The sequence below is a fragment of the Anopheles nili genome, chromosome 3, assembly GCF_943737925.1.
Source record: "Anopheles nili chromosome 3, idAnoNiliSN_F5_01, whole genome shotgun sequence".
Taxonomy (NCBI): Eukaryota; Metazoa; Arthropoda; class Insecta; order Diptera; family Culicidae; genus Anopheles; species Anopheles nili.
The window spans coordinates 19909785-19924687 of NC_071292.1; the positions used below are offsets into that span (position 1 = coordinate 19909785).

Sequence of the window (14903 nt, forward strand, 5' to 3'; positions counted from 1 at the left end):
GCTATCAATCTATCGCTGCGATGGGTGGTTGTTGGTTGAAAGGATGCGAAGATTGGGGGTCTCTAGCTAACAGAGACAGAGGAGCATTAATGTTTGCAGTACATAAGTAGCCGCTACAGGGGTTGAGAGGTTGTGAGTCCTCCGGAAGCATAGTTAAATGCAAACGAATAAAAGAGATAAAGCGATCAAGAAGCAATCTCGCAGGATAAGCGAGAGGATATCGTGTGACATGCCAAACATTCGTAACCGTATGGACACTCACAGCTAATTAATTCGAGCATATGATTTGGGATTCGTTAAGCGTTAAATTTTGTAGTTGCTTTATAAGAGCATATGCACGCGGATGCGATTTGTTCGCCCATTGCTCCGGCAAGTATGCTCTTTTTAATGCAACAAGCAACTCTAAATAGATCGAATGCTTCGAACAGAGCAGTCTAGGCGCAGTTGTCTTTGCAAGCTGCCATATTAGAGCATAAAGCAGAGGCTGACAATTAGATTGTGCGAAAGAAACATTAAGGCTTTAAATACCGTACCCTGAAAACTCACGCGCACACGTTCGCACTATCTCTCATGACTCACACACTCTGTGCTCTCCTTTTCGCCTAAACGAAGTCACTAATCAAGGATACGGGCGAGCGCTGGGGGATGGTTTTAGCATTTACTTTCGTTGTCCTCTGTTGCACCGCAGTAGCTTATCCCTTTCCAATATGTTCCTTCAGCCGCAAGAGGTTCGGAGATTTCAGGATTCCATTTCGCAGGCATACACACACATGCATACACGCATACAGATCGGCGCTGAGCAAAACAAAAATGGTAGAGTAAGATACGGGCGATGCAGCAGGATAATATTGCAATCCGTTTCTTCCCGTTCGCGCACGAATAGATTACATACATTCGCACAATCTCGCTCAACCATACACATACACAGCTTACGGTAGACGCATTCCTCGCGCAACGTGCATTCATATGGGGTGCTGCAGATGCGGTGTTACACTCAACTCACTCATTCACACAAGGCCGAGGTCACAACAGTCGGCCGGGGAAAGGATGATATCAAGGTGTGTGCGCTCGGGGCAATCGAAGACGAAGTACCAAATGATTGTGGGCGATTTCCTTCGCAAAACAACCGCGGGAAGCGCGCACGGCACCCAGGGTGATGGAAAAGGATATATATGTTGTCGCGCCGTTCCTTCGCTCCAAGGATGCACTTCGATTGCGCCTTTGTATTTTCGACCGTTTCGCGCTGGGGGTAAAGTTGATAACACACTTCAGCAGCACCGGTGACAGCTGATCGTCGTATCGCCGAAAAAGCGTTTAACGCTCTTCTAGCAACGGTTTGCTTTGGTTGTTACGTTTCTTCCTTCAGTTGTCTGTTGTTTCCTCGGTTAACTCGATAACGCATCCACATTCAACAATCCTAAAATGGGATGAAGAAAACAAAAGAAAATAATAAAACGATTAATGGTATTATCGATTGAGTTGTCTCCGAACCGGAAGGTTGTTAGGAGCGGCCATGCCAAGAATGATGTTGAAGGTGTGATCTGCTGCGTGCCAAAGGATGTTTACCACGGTAGTGAATAACCTATCTTTCGCTCTTTCGGATCCAGGGTAAGGACGTTTACATCTAATAATGGAACGAAGCTGAAGAAGATCACGCACACGTGACGACACGTAACAAACTGATGAATGGCACGAATTCTTAATTCGGCTCCCTAACAGCAAATGAATAGAACCAAACTGCCCCATCACCTTACTGACATACTTCGCGTGACCCCGGAAAAGAGCATAAGCAAGGACATAACTCAGTTCTATAGCGTAACGGTCGGTTATCCTTAGACGTCATCTTTCTTTTGACATTTAATATTAAAGACAATTTTGTGCCAACAACTCAGTGCACAAAGTGAACTAGTCTTTTCTGTTACCAAATGCCTTTTGGGCAAATCGACAAAGGTACTACCCCTCCTGTGTAACACCTTCCCCCTTTGCCTTTAATGATAAAAGTTCACGCTCCTCGGTCCATAGTCTATTGTTTACAGAAATCAACCGATAAATAACCGAGGTGTTTGTGGTCTCTAAACGCATCACCGCTGGCTGCACTTGTTTATACGGACAGTGTTAGTAATCGCTGGGTATTTCCTAACCCGCGCATTAGCCCGACCGTCCTCTTTACCTTCCTCCCGATACACACTTGCACCACCCCTGCACCCCGTATGTAATTTTGCACGGCCCACACCCCGTCAGCCCGCGGATAAAGAAACGAATCTGATTCATGCGCACCGCCACCCACTATCAAAGCCCCGTGTAAATAACCTCCAACTGAGGCACCCAAACCCCCCCCCCCATCCTCCTCGCAATCTCATCCATATCTCGTCCATGTCGTGCCTCTCCACGACTGACGTCATCGCCAAAGAAACAATAAACAAAACTTTTACGCTCACCAATGGGCACCCGGGAAAAAAAACTGCGACAAAAAGGAAGTCCTGCAGGAGTTAGTGCGGTTGTGTGCTTGTACGAGGAACGACGAGCACACAAAACTTTGAAGAACGCGACACCGGAAGGATGCCACCGGTGGCGAGTGGAACGCTACACTTCCTTCCGATCTAGCACACGAACGCTGTAGTGTAAACTCCGACAAAGCGAGCGAGATCGTTACTTGGAACAAACCCGATGACGCTAGGAAGGTGGTGTTGTATTTCAATGGTCGTAGTGGGCTGGTTTTTTTTGTTACGGCGTCATTAGCAACCGGGGAATCGCGGGTTTAGAACGCGTCGTCCAGGTTCCTCCACCGGAATAATATGCGCTGCCGCTTGCGAGAATAGCGACGGCGGAGGACCATGGGTTTAGAAGACAAAACTCTAAAACAGACTCGAACATGTTCGGACAGAGCCGTTCCGCGTCTTTACGAAACCATTGCTTTTTCTCTCTATCTCGCTCACATGTTGCCGCTGGATGCGTATGTTACATGTCTTATTACAGAGCCTGCACACTGTTACTGTTTAATCTTTCCCCTTTGCCATTAGTTATTTTTATTTGGCAATTACACGCCGTTTCCATTACCTGTTTGGCCTTTTCAATCGCACTCTGCTCACCCACACGGGGGAGCTGCTGCTGGCTGTTTGTCGTGCAATGACATGGAACGGAACAGTTTGGAGGGAAAATAGCATATATTTAGCTACCGAGCATTGGACTGGTGCTGCAAGCAGGCGCACGTTTTAATTTGCGTTCAAAGCAGCCCAAGCTGGACATTCGCAGTTCAAGGTCACGGTAGGTATAGAAAAATCACCATGAGAGAAAGGAAGCGGGTTAAGTGGGCAACGCAAACAAAAAAAGGGAAACTTGAAACAAATCGATGGCCAGTGTTAGCGTAATGGTAATGATGGGGATAAAAATGATAATGGTGTAACAGAAACAACATCCCCCTATCCCTCGTTTGCACGCGTCACACGCAATCATAAAACAAACGTTAAATGATAATAGATAAGCGCGAACGCTCGGAGAAGGATAAAACATCGAGCCCAAAAGCCAACGTGTGTGTGACCCACCGCCGCCGTCGCTCATCGTTCCCGTTTCGTGAAAAAATAAAACAAACACCGAAATCCAAAGGGAAATGCGATGCAATGGAAATGAGAAAAGAAAGGGGGTGCTGCACACACAGCTACGCGAGAACTGGTGGCGTACGGTTATAACGTCGGAATGCGTGCTCCCTGTGGTTCTCGTATGTAATGCTGCTGGAAAAATTCCCGGTCCGATCATGCTGCAAAGCGGCGTGGACCGGGAAAAGTCGAAAAGGCACAGTAGAACCACACATAAACATGGCCGGTGGAGAGAAAGGCGAAAAACAACATATAGAGCTCGGGCGCGCAGTTGGCGAAGGATTGAAAAGCGGAAGAAGCACATAAACCAGCCGGACGCGCGCGCGCACGAGAGGGAGAGAGAGATCCAGATCGTTTTAAAACAACAGTATCCATCCTTCGACGGAATCCTCCTCCATGGACAGCAACAGAGAGCCCCCGTGCACAACACAACACAGGGCGAGAAACAAAATGTGTGCACATCGAGAATGAAATGCCAGAAACAAACAACAATAACAAAAAAAAGACCCCGCCTAAAACAGTATTGGTGAACGGTTTCGCGCCGTTCGCCATGGGCGAGAGCAGCATAAGCTCTAAAATTGCGCGCCTCAGCAGCAGCATACACCATCATCATCATCATCATTAACAGCATCATCAAGCAAGCCGTTGTTGGTCTTCTCTGGTGTTTCGAAAACATTCAACTGGAGATGGAGAGACCCCCCCACACACACACAGACCTCACACGGTAGCGCGCAGCATAAATTCGCATGCACGGACAGAGGACGTCATCGAGGACGACGCTCGCAAACGTTTTGGGGGGTGTTTTGTGAAGCTATTTAACTACGTATTTCCATCCATTTTTCGTTCTAACTCAGTAAAATTTTACCGACACAACATACAATGTGCTTTTCGGCAAAATAATGATAGTCAACGAATGGAAAAAATATTGTGAACGGTTCACAAAATACACCGCCGCTGCGAGTGTAATGAAAATTCGCATCCGCGAAGTTGACATCATGTAGCTCGGAAGCGAACCTCATCTTACAACATATTCGCTGTCTCTTTCGCTCCCATTATCGACGCATTTGGAATCATCTTGTCCGTGCACTGTGCACCTCTCGCTCACTCCATTACCATTTCTACGCACTTTCGTCATTCAATCATCATCGCCCATCTCGCTCTTACACTAAACCAGTATGACTCTATCTCTTTCGCACACATTTCAACAGCTGCACGTCATCGGCCGCGCGCCGTGTGCTTTTAACAACGGCGGTGTGGCGTAGAAGGATGAAGAGTAATCCTCATCCCGTTCGTTTCTCTCTCTCTCTCTCTCTCTTTCTCTCGCTCTCACGTCACGAGGTGACCCGGACGGGGAGAGCTCTCTTTTTAACCACAGTCCGAGTAGCCGGGAATATGTTTTCCATCGTCTCCATGGATCCACCGTCCTGCTCACGCATTTGGAGCATTTCAACAAAAAAAAAACGGGCAAACAGTTTTTGCAGCACGTCGATGCTGGGGCTTCGAGGCTAACGTTCTTTTTGGCTGCGTTTCGTGCGAAACTCGCGTGCCTCGACGGTACGCCCGTCCAGGAGCAAAGGATCACGCACGCGGCCACAATCGTTCCCATGTGCCGCCTTTTCATGCGCCTCGTGACAGCCATCTTTACGGAGATGATGCTCTCCGGGACATACGCGAGCATCCGTCCCCCCACCACCACTAGCCGCTGACCGTTCGACGAAATCACCTCCACGAACTGTACTTGGTACCGTGTGTGTCGCTTGGAGTGTAGCTTCCAATTTTTCGTCTAAAACGTTCAAACATCACTAAGGGCACGCGCAAACACACACACACACTTCACGTTATTGCACATTTGCGTACGATTCTCATGATCTCCGTCCGTCCGCCTGATCAGCGACTGTCACACGATTTTTTGCATCACTAACTAAACAATTGCAACGACTGAGGCAGGATATTTTCCCTCACAGAAAAAATGAACATCAAAAGCGCATTCACATCAAGTGATTGACGGCGGGCAACGTACGCTTTCACCGTGTGTGGCTTCGAGAGAGAAGCAGCAGCACCTCAAGCTGTGTCTCCCGTGGGTTCCGATTTGACGGCGGTGTCGATTTCGTCTTCCTAACCTTACAATATTAACCAGCTCGCGCACCGCGGCAACAAAAGAATGTCGAGGACGAAGAGGGACACAAAACTAACGCTTTTTTCACCACCGCCGACAGTTCCGCTAAACTGGAGGTGTCCTTTGCAATTTTCTGCTTGCCCGTTGATCCGTTATTCACCTTTCGATACACACACACACATACGCACGCACATAACCCCGAGGATGGAGTCGTGAATTTCGATTAAAGGAACCGTTTTTCTTTGCGTTAACTTGCGGTACACACCAATGGACGCGTGAAGAAAATGTATCGAACGGTGACTTGAGCCATACAATGGGGATTTCGTCAGCCAAGCAACCAACTTAGGACGCAATTGCGACGCTGATCAAAAACGAAGACGAGTACTCGAGCTAATGTGTGGAAATTTCCATTTCATCTCTGCTATGTATGGCTCTGGCTGGATGTGCCACCCTTCTTACTCGTTTCGCGTTACTTCAACTCATCCGCTCCTACCTTCACGGAACCAAGCTCGCTTACCACACGGACGGACATGACGACGGAGGAACAGACACTCTTCTTACCCGACCCTTACCAGGCAGGACGATTGATTCTTTGCGTTCACACAAACGCTCCTCACACACACACACGCACGCACGCCTGCACACAAGCCATACTCAAGCACACCTTATCGGATCCACGCGGAGGAAAGAGGTGGTGAGAGTGGGGGTTGGAGGAATCCGAGAACAACGGCGTATAGAACACCTATAGCTGTAGGTTCTAGCACACAGTGGCACCCCCTTCCATGTTGGAGCTTAGAAATCGTTCAAGCAATTGCCATCCGGTACTCGGGTATTCGAGGCCTGGTGTGCGAGGGGCTTTCTTCGAAAAAACGGCACATTTCGGAGGGGTCACATTTTTTCCGCTTCGCCATCCTCGTTCCCCATTGTGTGTGCGGTAATCCCAATCCAGCGCACCGCGGTGTGGCGCTTTCTCTCACCCAATGCGAAACCCTTCTCGACGCGCAGCGGAACACACTTCTCGTGGCGGGTGGGGGAGAGGGTGGATATTTCATGGGTTGTTAGGTGAATATTTTCCATTAATTTCCTTACGTTTTCCAATTCCGTGACAAAGTCAACAAGAACGCATTCACTCACACATCGCAGCACCCGTTCGCAGTCACACTCGCACTTTTCGTTGAAAGGAAGAAGAAACTTCCTCGCGGTCGAAAACTAGCCAGAAAAAGTCAGAAATGATGCTAGCTGCGCTTTGACAGCCGCTGTCATCCTCTGGAACCTCTGCTGGACGGCGGCGCTACTTCCTCTGTCAACGCGCACTGACGTACACATTTAAATGGACCGTTGGAAGACGCGACGGTCGTAAATTAAAATAAACGCACACAGCCAATGAGTTCATAGTAATCTATAAGTTTTATTGGTTTTTATCTCTCGTGTTCGACAGCAAGCTGCAGCACGCACTCTTTGTTATCGTGTATAACAAACATGGTTTGGCATTTTATTGTTTGGCCAGTAGTAGTAGTAATATTAGTAGTACCATATGCACCACGCGTTTGTGCTTGCATGTTCCTTTTCCGCTGGAATACACATTTGAGGAGACCAGCTTACAAGATACATGCTTTGATTTGCTTCCTCCTTCCGGCTCCTAAATCTTGGAAAACACCTCGCATTTCCTCCCTCGTGGCGTTTGGCGCGGACTTAAACAATTAATGTCTCTCAGTTCAAATCTAAAATGAACAAACTTAACGGATCACTGACTGGTGGTTGCCACTCTTCGATAATAAAGTTTCACCCTTCGCGCATCCTTCCCCCTAGTAATTGTTTTAGTGTACACAACATTTGCTCTAATGTCTTAGCTTACGTGGGTTTTACAATCGCCTTTAGAAATAATTTACTAGTATTATGCTGTCGGGGTTTCTTTACCAATTTCCGACCCTTTTTATTTGTTGCCTATTTTACCTCCGCTGATAGTTTCGTTCCTTTGCTCACCTAGGGGACGAAACCAACTTCTAATGTCTTATTCTGCAGTGTAAGCGTTATCATTATACAACAACTTCATCTAACATGCAGCAGCGCATCATCATTGTACATATATAAATTGTGTTGTTTACTTTATAGCGTGCTGCAAATACACTTTCATCATCTTGAACTCGTTCAACGAAGTAATTAACTAGATGCTCTTAAAATTAGACCTGTCTGTACTGTTTCTTTTGGGTTTCTTATCGATTTCATTCGTTTCGCATTAGCTTTAATATTCCCCTTCTGTCTGCTCTCGAATTATTGGATTATTTTTGGTGAATTGTTTAGGTTTTCAACGTCTTTTCTCGCAGTGGGGTTGGGGGTAGCAGCGCCTAACAGCTTTGGTTTTACATGACTATTATCAGCATTAGATTTACGTTTTATTGATTTGCACATCACTGGGATAACTAAGCTAAAATCATGCGAATTATAAAAAAAAAATGCCTAAAAATTAACTAAAAGACTTCCGTCGGTTTGTTTCACTCGAGTGCTGTAGTTGAAACAAAACGAAGAACGTGATTGGTACCCCACGAGTACTAAAACGTATTGGTAAAGTCACACTAAACGCACTAACTGTCTTCTATATCACGCCGACCGGATTACGTGTTCGGTTTCTATGTTGAGCATTTTTAACATTACATATGATCGTTATTCATATTACATATATTTCTTTGGAGATATTTACACACCGCCTGTGTGTCATGATCGCCTGTTCGTGCATTCTGGCATCTTTGTTAGGTTTTTTCCTCATAAAGGCCATCTAAAGCCGCTTTGCGTACACTAATTAGAACCCATCATATACGTTCAATTCAGGCCTGCTGTGATGTGTCGTGTAACTTACTCAATAAACCACTGGCACGCAACTGCTTCCGCTTGGTTTGTTGCAATCTTTCGACATGAGACTAAATGGTTTAAAAAAAAACACCAATTCCATCTTGCTGCAAGTGAACAATATTCAACAAGTTTTGAAACCAGTGTGGACTATGTTGCTTGCTTATGCTACTCTTGTGCCAACTATTTTACTAACGTCGCGGCGTTCCGGATTGCTCCAAACATCTCTCTTGTTTGTTTTCTTCTGTTTTAGATAAAGTTACAAAAGAAACTACTTCGAAAAGTACGATAAAACTTAACCCTAACAAGTTACGAAGGAGTAACAAATTGTCAGTACTAAAATAGAAATATGATGAAAAAATTTGGTAGCTTATAAAAGATGCAGAAAATTTCATCGTACTACAGAGTATGCCAGCATAAGACAATGCTATTTTTCATTGTATAGAGTGGTGTAAAGGGATGTACAACCTAAAACACTTGTTAACTAGCTTTTAACTAGTAGTAAAAAATCCGTGTTTCGCTAGAAAGTTCAAAAAAATTGATTAAAAATGTCATACAACTATATGATCTAATAAAATAAAAAATATTGATCTAAAACATATCAATCATAAATACGCCTCCGTAAACGGTACTCAGTTCTTAGCAAGTGAGGTGGTAGTGCCCTCAGTTCAACTGAAGGAAGACAGACTCATGTAAGAATAAAAAATATGTGTTCAAACAAAGAAGATGTATATAAGATTGTGAGAGAATTACGCTTGAGATCCGCATGGGACCCTGAGGCCAAACACCGATGCTGTATGCAAACTCACCAGCCCAGTACCGTGAGGACCTCAACGGTTCAATCGCTCACAGAATTGCTTTGCCGTGCAAGTGGTGTCACCGTCGAATTATGGCGTGTCTTGCGCGATCCTTCGCTATCCAGCTCCGAAGATGGCGTGGTCGAGTTGCTGAGCGCTACGGTTTTGTTGAAATCGATCGTCGCGTACCCGAGGGAAGCCTTTTTAGGGCTTTCCGGTGGCAGCAGGCTTACGCTGGCGGGTGTTATCGAACCACTACTCACGTTGCCTGGTGTTGCTCCACAAATGGCCGCATTGCAGCCACCACCGGTGACCGATACCGATGCAGTCCGTTGGTCCCCGCTCGCACCGACCAGCCCCAAAGCTAACCCACTGGCAGAGTTGCACAATCCACCAGAGGCAATGTTGTTGAGGTTAACTGCGGTGCTGTTGTTGTTGTTGTTATTGTTGAAATTATTTGCACAATTCGCGCCCGCGAGAGGGTTCCCATTGAAAGATCCACATGGGACGGTACCGGTCGGTGATAGGACACCCGGACCGCTTCCACCGGACGCTACGGCAGCTGCCGCACCACTAATGCTATGCGAAGAGTTCGACTGGTCGAGATCGAGTATGATGTAGTTCACTTTGCGCTGGTTGGCCGCCGTCGCCGTCGGTGTGCACGGTTCCGAGTGATCCAGCGGGAGATCGACGTTGCTGAAAATGTCCGGCTTTGAGCAGCGGCCTCGCAACAGCACAGCTTTCAGTTCGGCGGGTTCGAGGTTCTCGTAGAAACGATTCGGATCCATCGAAAATTGGGTACCCGGTGGTGGTGGTCCACCAGTGGCACTGTTCAATCGCTGGAACTGAGCGAACATGTTGCCCGTTACGATGTTCTGCGCAAGCAGCGGAACCCCAGCCGAGCTGGTTCCACCACCGGTCGGCATTGTCGTCGGCGTACGCACGTTTTGATACTGGCACTCATCGAACGAGCCCGTACTGATGGTATTGTTGTTGTTGTTGGTGATGTTAGATATCGAGATGAGACTAGAGTTGCTTTTGCTGCTGAAAGCGACCGGCTTTTTGGCCTTTCCACCGGCTCCTCCATCGGTGCCGCTTATATTTACATTCATGTACATCCGCGCCGGGTCTATCGCGTCGGGCGTGGAAGGTTGCTGTTGGTCACAGTCCCCACCACAGATGAGGGCATCACCGGATGCGGACACTACCGTGGAGGCTCCCATTTCCGACTGAGCGCTAGAGCTCAGCACCACCGTTGCACCCGGAGCGGGCTCTTGAGGGGGAACGTCCATGGACGTGCGAACCAAGCCCCCGACGAGTGGGGCAACGATCGTGGCCGTCGCTTGATGATGCACGTGGTGCTGATGTAGCAGATGCTGGTGATGCTGGTGGTGCAATGAGGCCAACGTCGAGTCCTTCATGGGAAACTCCTGATAAACGTTGCTCACACCCTGGTGTACGCTGCCGCTCGTATGTGACGTTGGCAGCGGATTCAGCGTCGTCACCTCCAGGATATTCGTCATGCTATTCGGCGAACCAGGCGACGTGATGTCTGGACTAATCGGTCCGCTGCTAACCGAACTCAGCCGCAATCCCTGCTGGAAGCGAGTCGTAATCGTGTGCGGTTGTACCGTACCCGAGGCATTCGATCGATTAGGCGTCGGTTCGAGATAGTTTCCCTCCATCGGAAGCGTGTCGGTGCTGCGGCTCTGATTGGAATTCGAATGTATCGTACCATTCGGGCTGAGCGACTGGCTGGTCGCCATGCCGGTGCGGTTCATCACGAACGTACATTGCATCTGGCCACCCTGGCCACCGCTACCACTGCTCCGGGTGGCCGTGTTATTCTGCGAAACGCTGCGCGCCGCCACCGACGGTCCATTGGAAGCCACCGGTATCGGGTACGGATCGTTGGGGTTCGTATTTTCGTCACTGTAGATGCGCCCCTGAATGTACGCCTGCACCGTGTAGAACAGGGCTTCGGCACGGCGACACCGAAACGCGTAAATGCCTTCCCCGGTGGTGCACCGCCGGCCGGCTTCGAAGCTAAACTGATCAACATTGTAACCGTAGCGTCGCAGGCACTTCAACGGCCACTTCGTCGGATCTTTGCCCTTACGGTAGAGCGTAAGCTCAACGCGGGTCACTTCCAGCTTGCCGCTCCACAGCTCCGTACCGTCATTGTCGATGTTGATCACGTGGAAGATGTTCGAGTGCACGTCCTTGATGTCCTTCTTCGAATTGATGCAACCCATGTCCGCGCTCGCTCGTTTCGTTCGCGGGTTTCCGGTTCGCTGATTAAATCGGTCTAGTGACCATCGAAAGCACCTCCCTCCCGCGGGCCGAGACGAAAAACACCTGCACCAGAAGAAAATGATTGACCATTAGCAGGCTGCAAAGAACAATAAAGATTATCTCGCACAATCAAACGCATCATCCCCACCTGCCACCTCCTGTATCAGCGGACGGGACGATAGTACGGAAGGCTAGAAAAAGGGTGCTTCATTAGTGGGCACTGCCATCGGTGGAGCTCGCGAAAAGTTGCGCCGTCCGCTGATGCCACTTCGCTGAATGGCCCTGTCCCAGTACTCGCAGCTTCACTATCATCACTGCTAACTGCGTCGCTTAGGTGAGCCCCTTTTTTCCGTTCGGCAAAGGAAAATGGGAAATTCAACAAACATTCGACGCACACACAACCACGCACGCACGCATACGCAATTCGCCCAGCCTGACGACTGCCCTGGGAGGCATTGTAATGTAGCCTTTTCCGCACTTTGCAGCAGCAAATATCGAACGGTATCGCGATCGTTACAGATTTTGCATTCGCTTTCCGAAAGCACACAAAAACAAAGGCACGGAAAACGTACTCCTGCAGCTGCTTCGTTGCCCTTGTTTTTTCGTTTTATTTCTGTTCTGATCTGACTTCTTCTTGATTTTACAACTGTTCGACGATCCTCCTGTTCGCAACGAAAGGATTACTCTCATTCTCGCTCTCGCTCTCTCTCTGTTCCACTTGTGGTATGATTGCTTTTGCGGTCATATGGCACAGCCGATGTTTACCATCTGCCGTCGCTTTCTAGCACTGTTATTCGGATAGCAAGTGAGTTTGATTGACTTGTTGTGCGTTTAGTTCTGCCGGTTGCTTACTTCAAGCATCAGCCTAACCGGCGTGTTCGTTTTGTTTTTGGCTGATTTTCTTATTGGTTCATTAGAATATTCTTAAATTCACTGATCTATTTTAAAATTCCCTTTTTTGTGAAATACCAAGCCACGTGTAGTAAAGGATTTTAGAGATGACGTCAGTTTCTATTCCAGTCTCATCGTTGCTAATGTCTTTTGCTTTCGCCATCACTGTAGTTTGTTTACTGTTATCTGTCAAATGTCATTTCCTAACGAAATAAAATCACAGTAAAACTGTAAAAAAAGTTATAAAATCATTCTCAGAATTAGATAGGTTTACTGCTGTGTTCCGTGTTTCTCGCTCGTAAATCTGACGACGCCTACCAGCCCGTTTACGATGAGAGGTTTGTCGTTGGTGAAAGTGTAAAATAAAAGCTAATACGAGCTAATTCGATCGAGCACGATTGCGTGACGGAGGTTAAAGTAGCGGCTTCATAGGAGGACACTCGCGATTAGGAATAACATGGGTGACCCGCGGCCGGTCGACGGGGTGGACCAGTGCGAACCGGGAGCGTGCGAAGAAAGCTCACTGATAACGACCGACTCGTTCGAGGAGTTTTCCCATGAGATCAACAGCCTGCCGGCGGAGCCGGAGTGCGTGAATCAGCAGCCCCTGGAAAGTGGCACCGACGGCGCAGCCATTCCGGATGATAAGATTATTGACGACGATCGGGGAAGTGAAGCGGACAGCAGCAGCATCACGAAGCTACCGGATGGCCTACCCTCGGACCAAGCGCCTGATGGGGCGATGAGCAAGTCGAGCTCGTTCAGCAGCGCGAGAAGTAGAGAATTTGACGCATCGACGACGAGCCTTGCCGAAACGAACGAAGCGACCGGATCAGGGTCGGTTCCGCCGGGAGCGGAAGCGGAAACCGGAGACTATCTGCACGATGTGGAATTTCTTAACCGAAAGCGACACGTGTTCATTCTGAGCACCGCCGGAAAACCCATCTATTCGATGCACGGCAATGAAGATAAACTGGCCACCCTGTTTGGTGTGATGCAAGCGCTTGTTAGCTTTATCCAAAGTGGCAACGATACGATCAAATCGATCCATGCCGCCGGAGTTAAGTTTGTTTTTCTAGTAAAATCCCCGCTTATCCTGGTGGCGGTTTCGAGGACTTCGCATAGCGTCCAACAGATTCAACTGCAGCTAACGTGAGTGTGGTCGACAAGGCTGTGTGTTTGTATTTGGAGTAAATTTCAAAATTGACTAACTTTTTACGCTTTTTCACTGTTGCAGGGATGTATACAATCAAATCCTCTCCACGCTGACCCTAAGCCAGATGATCAAAACGTTTGAAAGGCGAAAAAATTTCGACCTCCGCCGGTTGTTGGCCGGCAGCGAAAGGCTGATCGACCACCTGCTGGTTAGCGACAAGTGTGACCACAAGCTGGTGTCGAACAATCCGTTTAGCTTCATGACGCATTCGGTGCGCATCCTGCCGCTGGTACCGTCTGTGCGGGAGACGGTAGTGTCCGCCATACAGAGCAACTGTGCGAAGATTAAGAACCTGGTGTTTGCAGTATTAATTGCCAACAACAAGCTGATAGCGCTTGTGCGTATGAAAAAATATTTCATCCATCCCGCCGATCTGCGGTTGATCTTCAACCTGATCGAGTGTTCGGAGAGCTTCAAGTCGGCCGAAAGCTGGACTCCGCTCTGCCTGCCAAAGTTTGACTCGAGCGGGTTTCTGCATGCGCACGTGTCATACCTGGCCGAGGACTGCCAGGCATGTCTGCTGCTGCTGTCGATTGAGCGGGATGTGTTTTATACGCTTTCAGAAGCGAAGCGGAAGATCACTGAGGTAAGAAGGGGCATGGAGATTGCTTTCTCTGCGGATCTTACAAAAATAATTGATCCTGGTTTCCTCCCTGCTGTAGAAATTACGCCGAAGCAACTGTCTGGAAGCGATCAATGATGCGATCAATAATAAGGGCATCAAACTGTTGAACATCGGCATTCCGGAGATAAGGCATTTTTTGTATAAGAGTAAATCGAACGCGCAGCTGCTCTGCTCCGAACTGACGGTGCCGTATTCCAGCAGTGAGCAGTTCAAACGTCTGGAGGGGATGTACTTCCGCTTGCACCACAAGATTCACAATTCCGGCCGGCCGGTCAAGCTAATCTATCAGATGAAGGAGAAGGAAGTGATGCTGGCCTGGGTAAGCAATCACGCTGTTGTCGTCCGTTCTCTTAACTAACTCAACTTGACCCTCTTTATCGGCTAGGTAACGCAAGCGTATGAATTGTTCGTGACTTTCGAGCCGACGGTGGAGAAGAACGAAGTCATAAGTCTGGTCAATAAGTTGCTCAAGTGGATTAAGAAGGAGGAGAACAGCTTGTTCATCCTGTCTGCGCCAACATTCTAG

The 14903-nt window shown here is 48.2% G+C and overlaps 2 protein-coding genes across 2 annotated transcripts; one reads left to right on the forward strand and one right to left on the reverse strand.

Annotated features, from left to right (window-relative positions):
• Positions 1 to 9391: 9391 nt before the first annotated feature.
• Positions 9392 to 11605, reverse strand: LOC128726552 (putative uncharacterized protein DDB_G0277255). Its single transcript, XM_053820367.1, has one exon. It carries the CDS (start codon positions 11603 to 11605, stop codon positions 9392 to 9394), a length of 2214 nt encoding a protein of 737 aa, XP_053676342.1.
• Positions 11606 to 12993: 1388 nt separating this feature from the next.
• LOC128726169 (vacuolar fusion protein MON1 homolog A) lies at positions 12994 to 14903 on the forward strand. Its single transcript, XM_053819961.1, has 4 exons — positions 12994 to 13688; positions 13774 to 14338; positions 14415 to 14696; positions 14763 to 14903. Exons 1-4 carry the CDS (start codon positions 12994 to 12996, stop codon positions 14901 to 14903), a joined length of 1683 nt encoding a protein of 560 aa, XP_053675936.1.

Coding starts and splice junctions, on each gene's coding strand:
- LOC128726552 (XM_053820367.1), bottom strand. CDS start 11,605: ATGGGTTGCATCAATTCGAAGAAGGACATCAAGGACGTGCACTCGAAC.
- LOC128726169 (XM_053819961.1), top strand. CDS start 12,994: ATGGGTGACCCGCGGCCGGTCGACGGGGTGGACCAGTGCGAACCGGGA. Junction 13,689..13,773: donor CAGATTCAACTGCAGCTAAC/GTGAGTGTGGTC, acceptor TCACTGTTGCAG/GGATGTATACAATCAAATCC. Junction 14,697..14,762: donor AGGAAGTGATGCTGGCCTGG/GTAAGCAATCAC, acceptor TTTATCGGCTAG/GTAACGCAAGCGTATGAATT.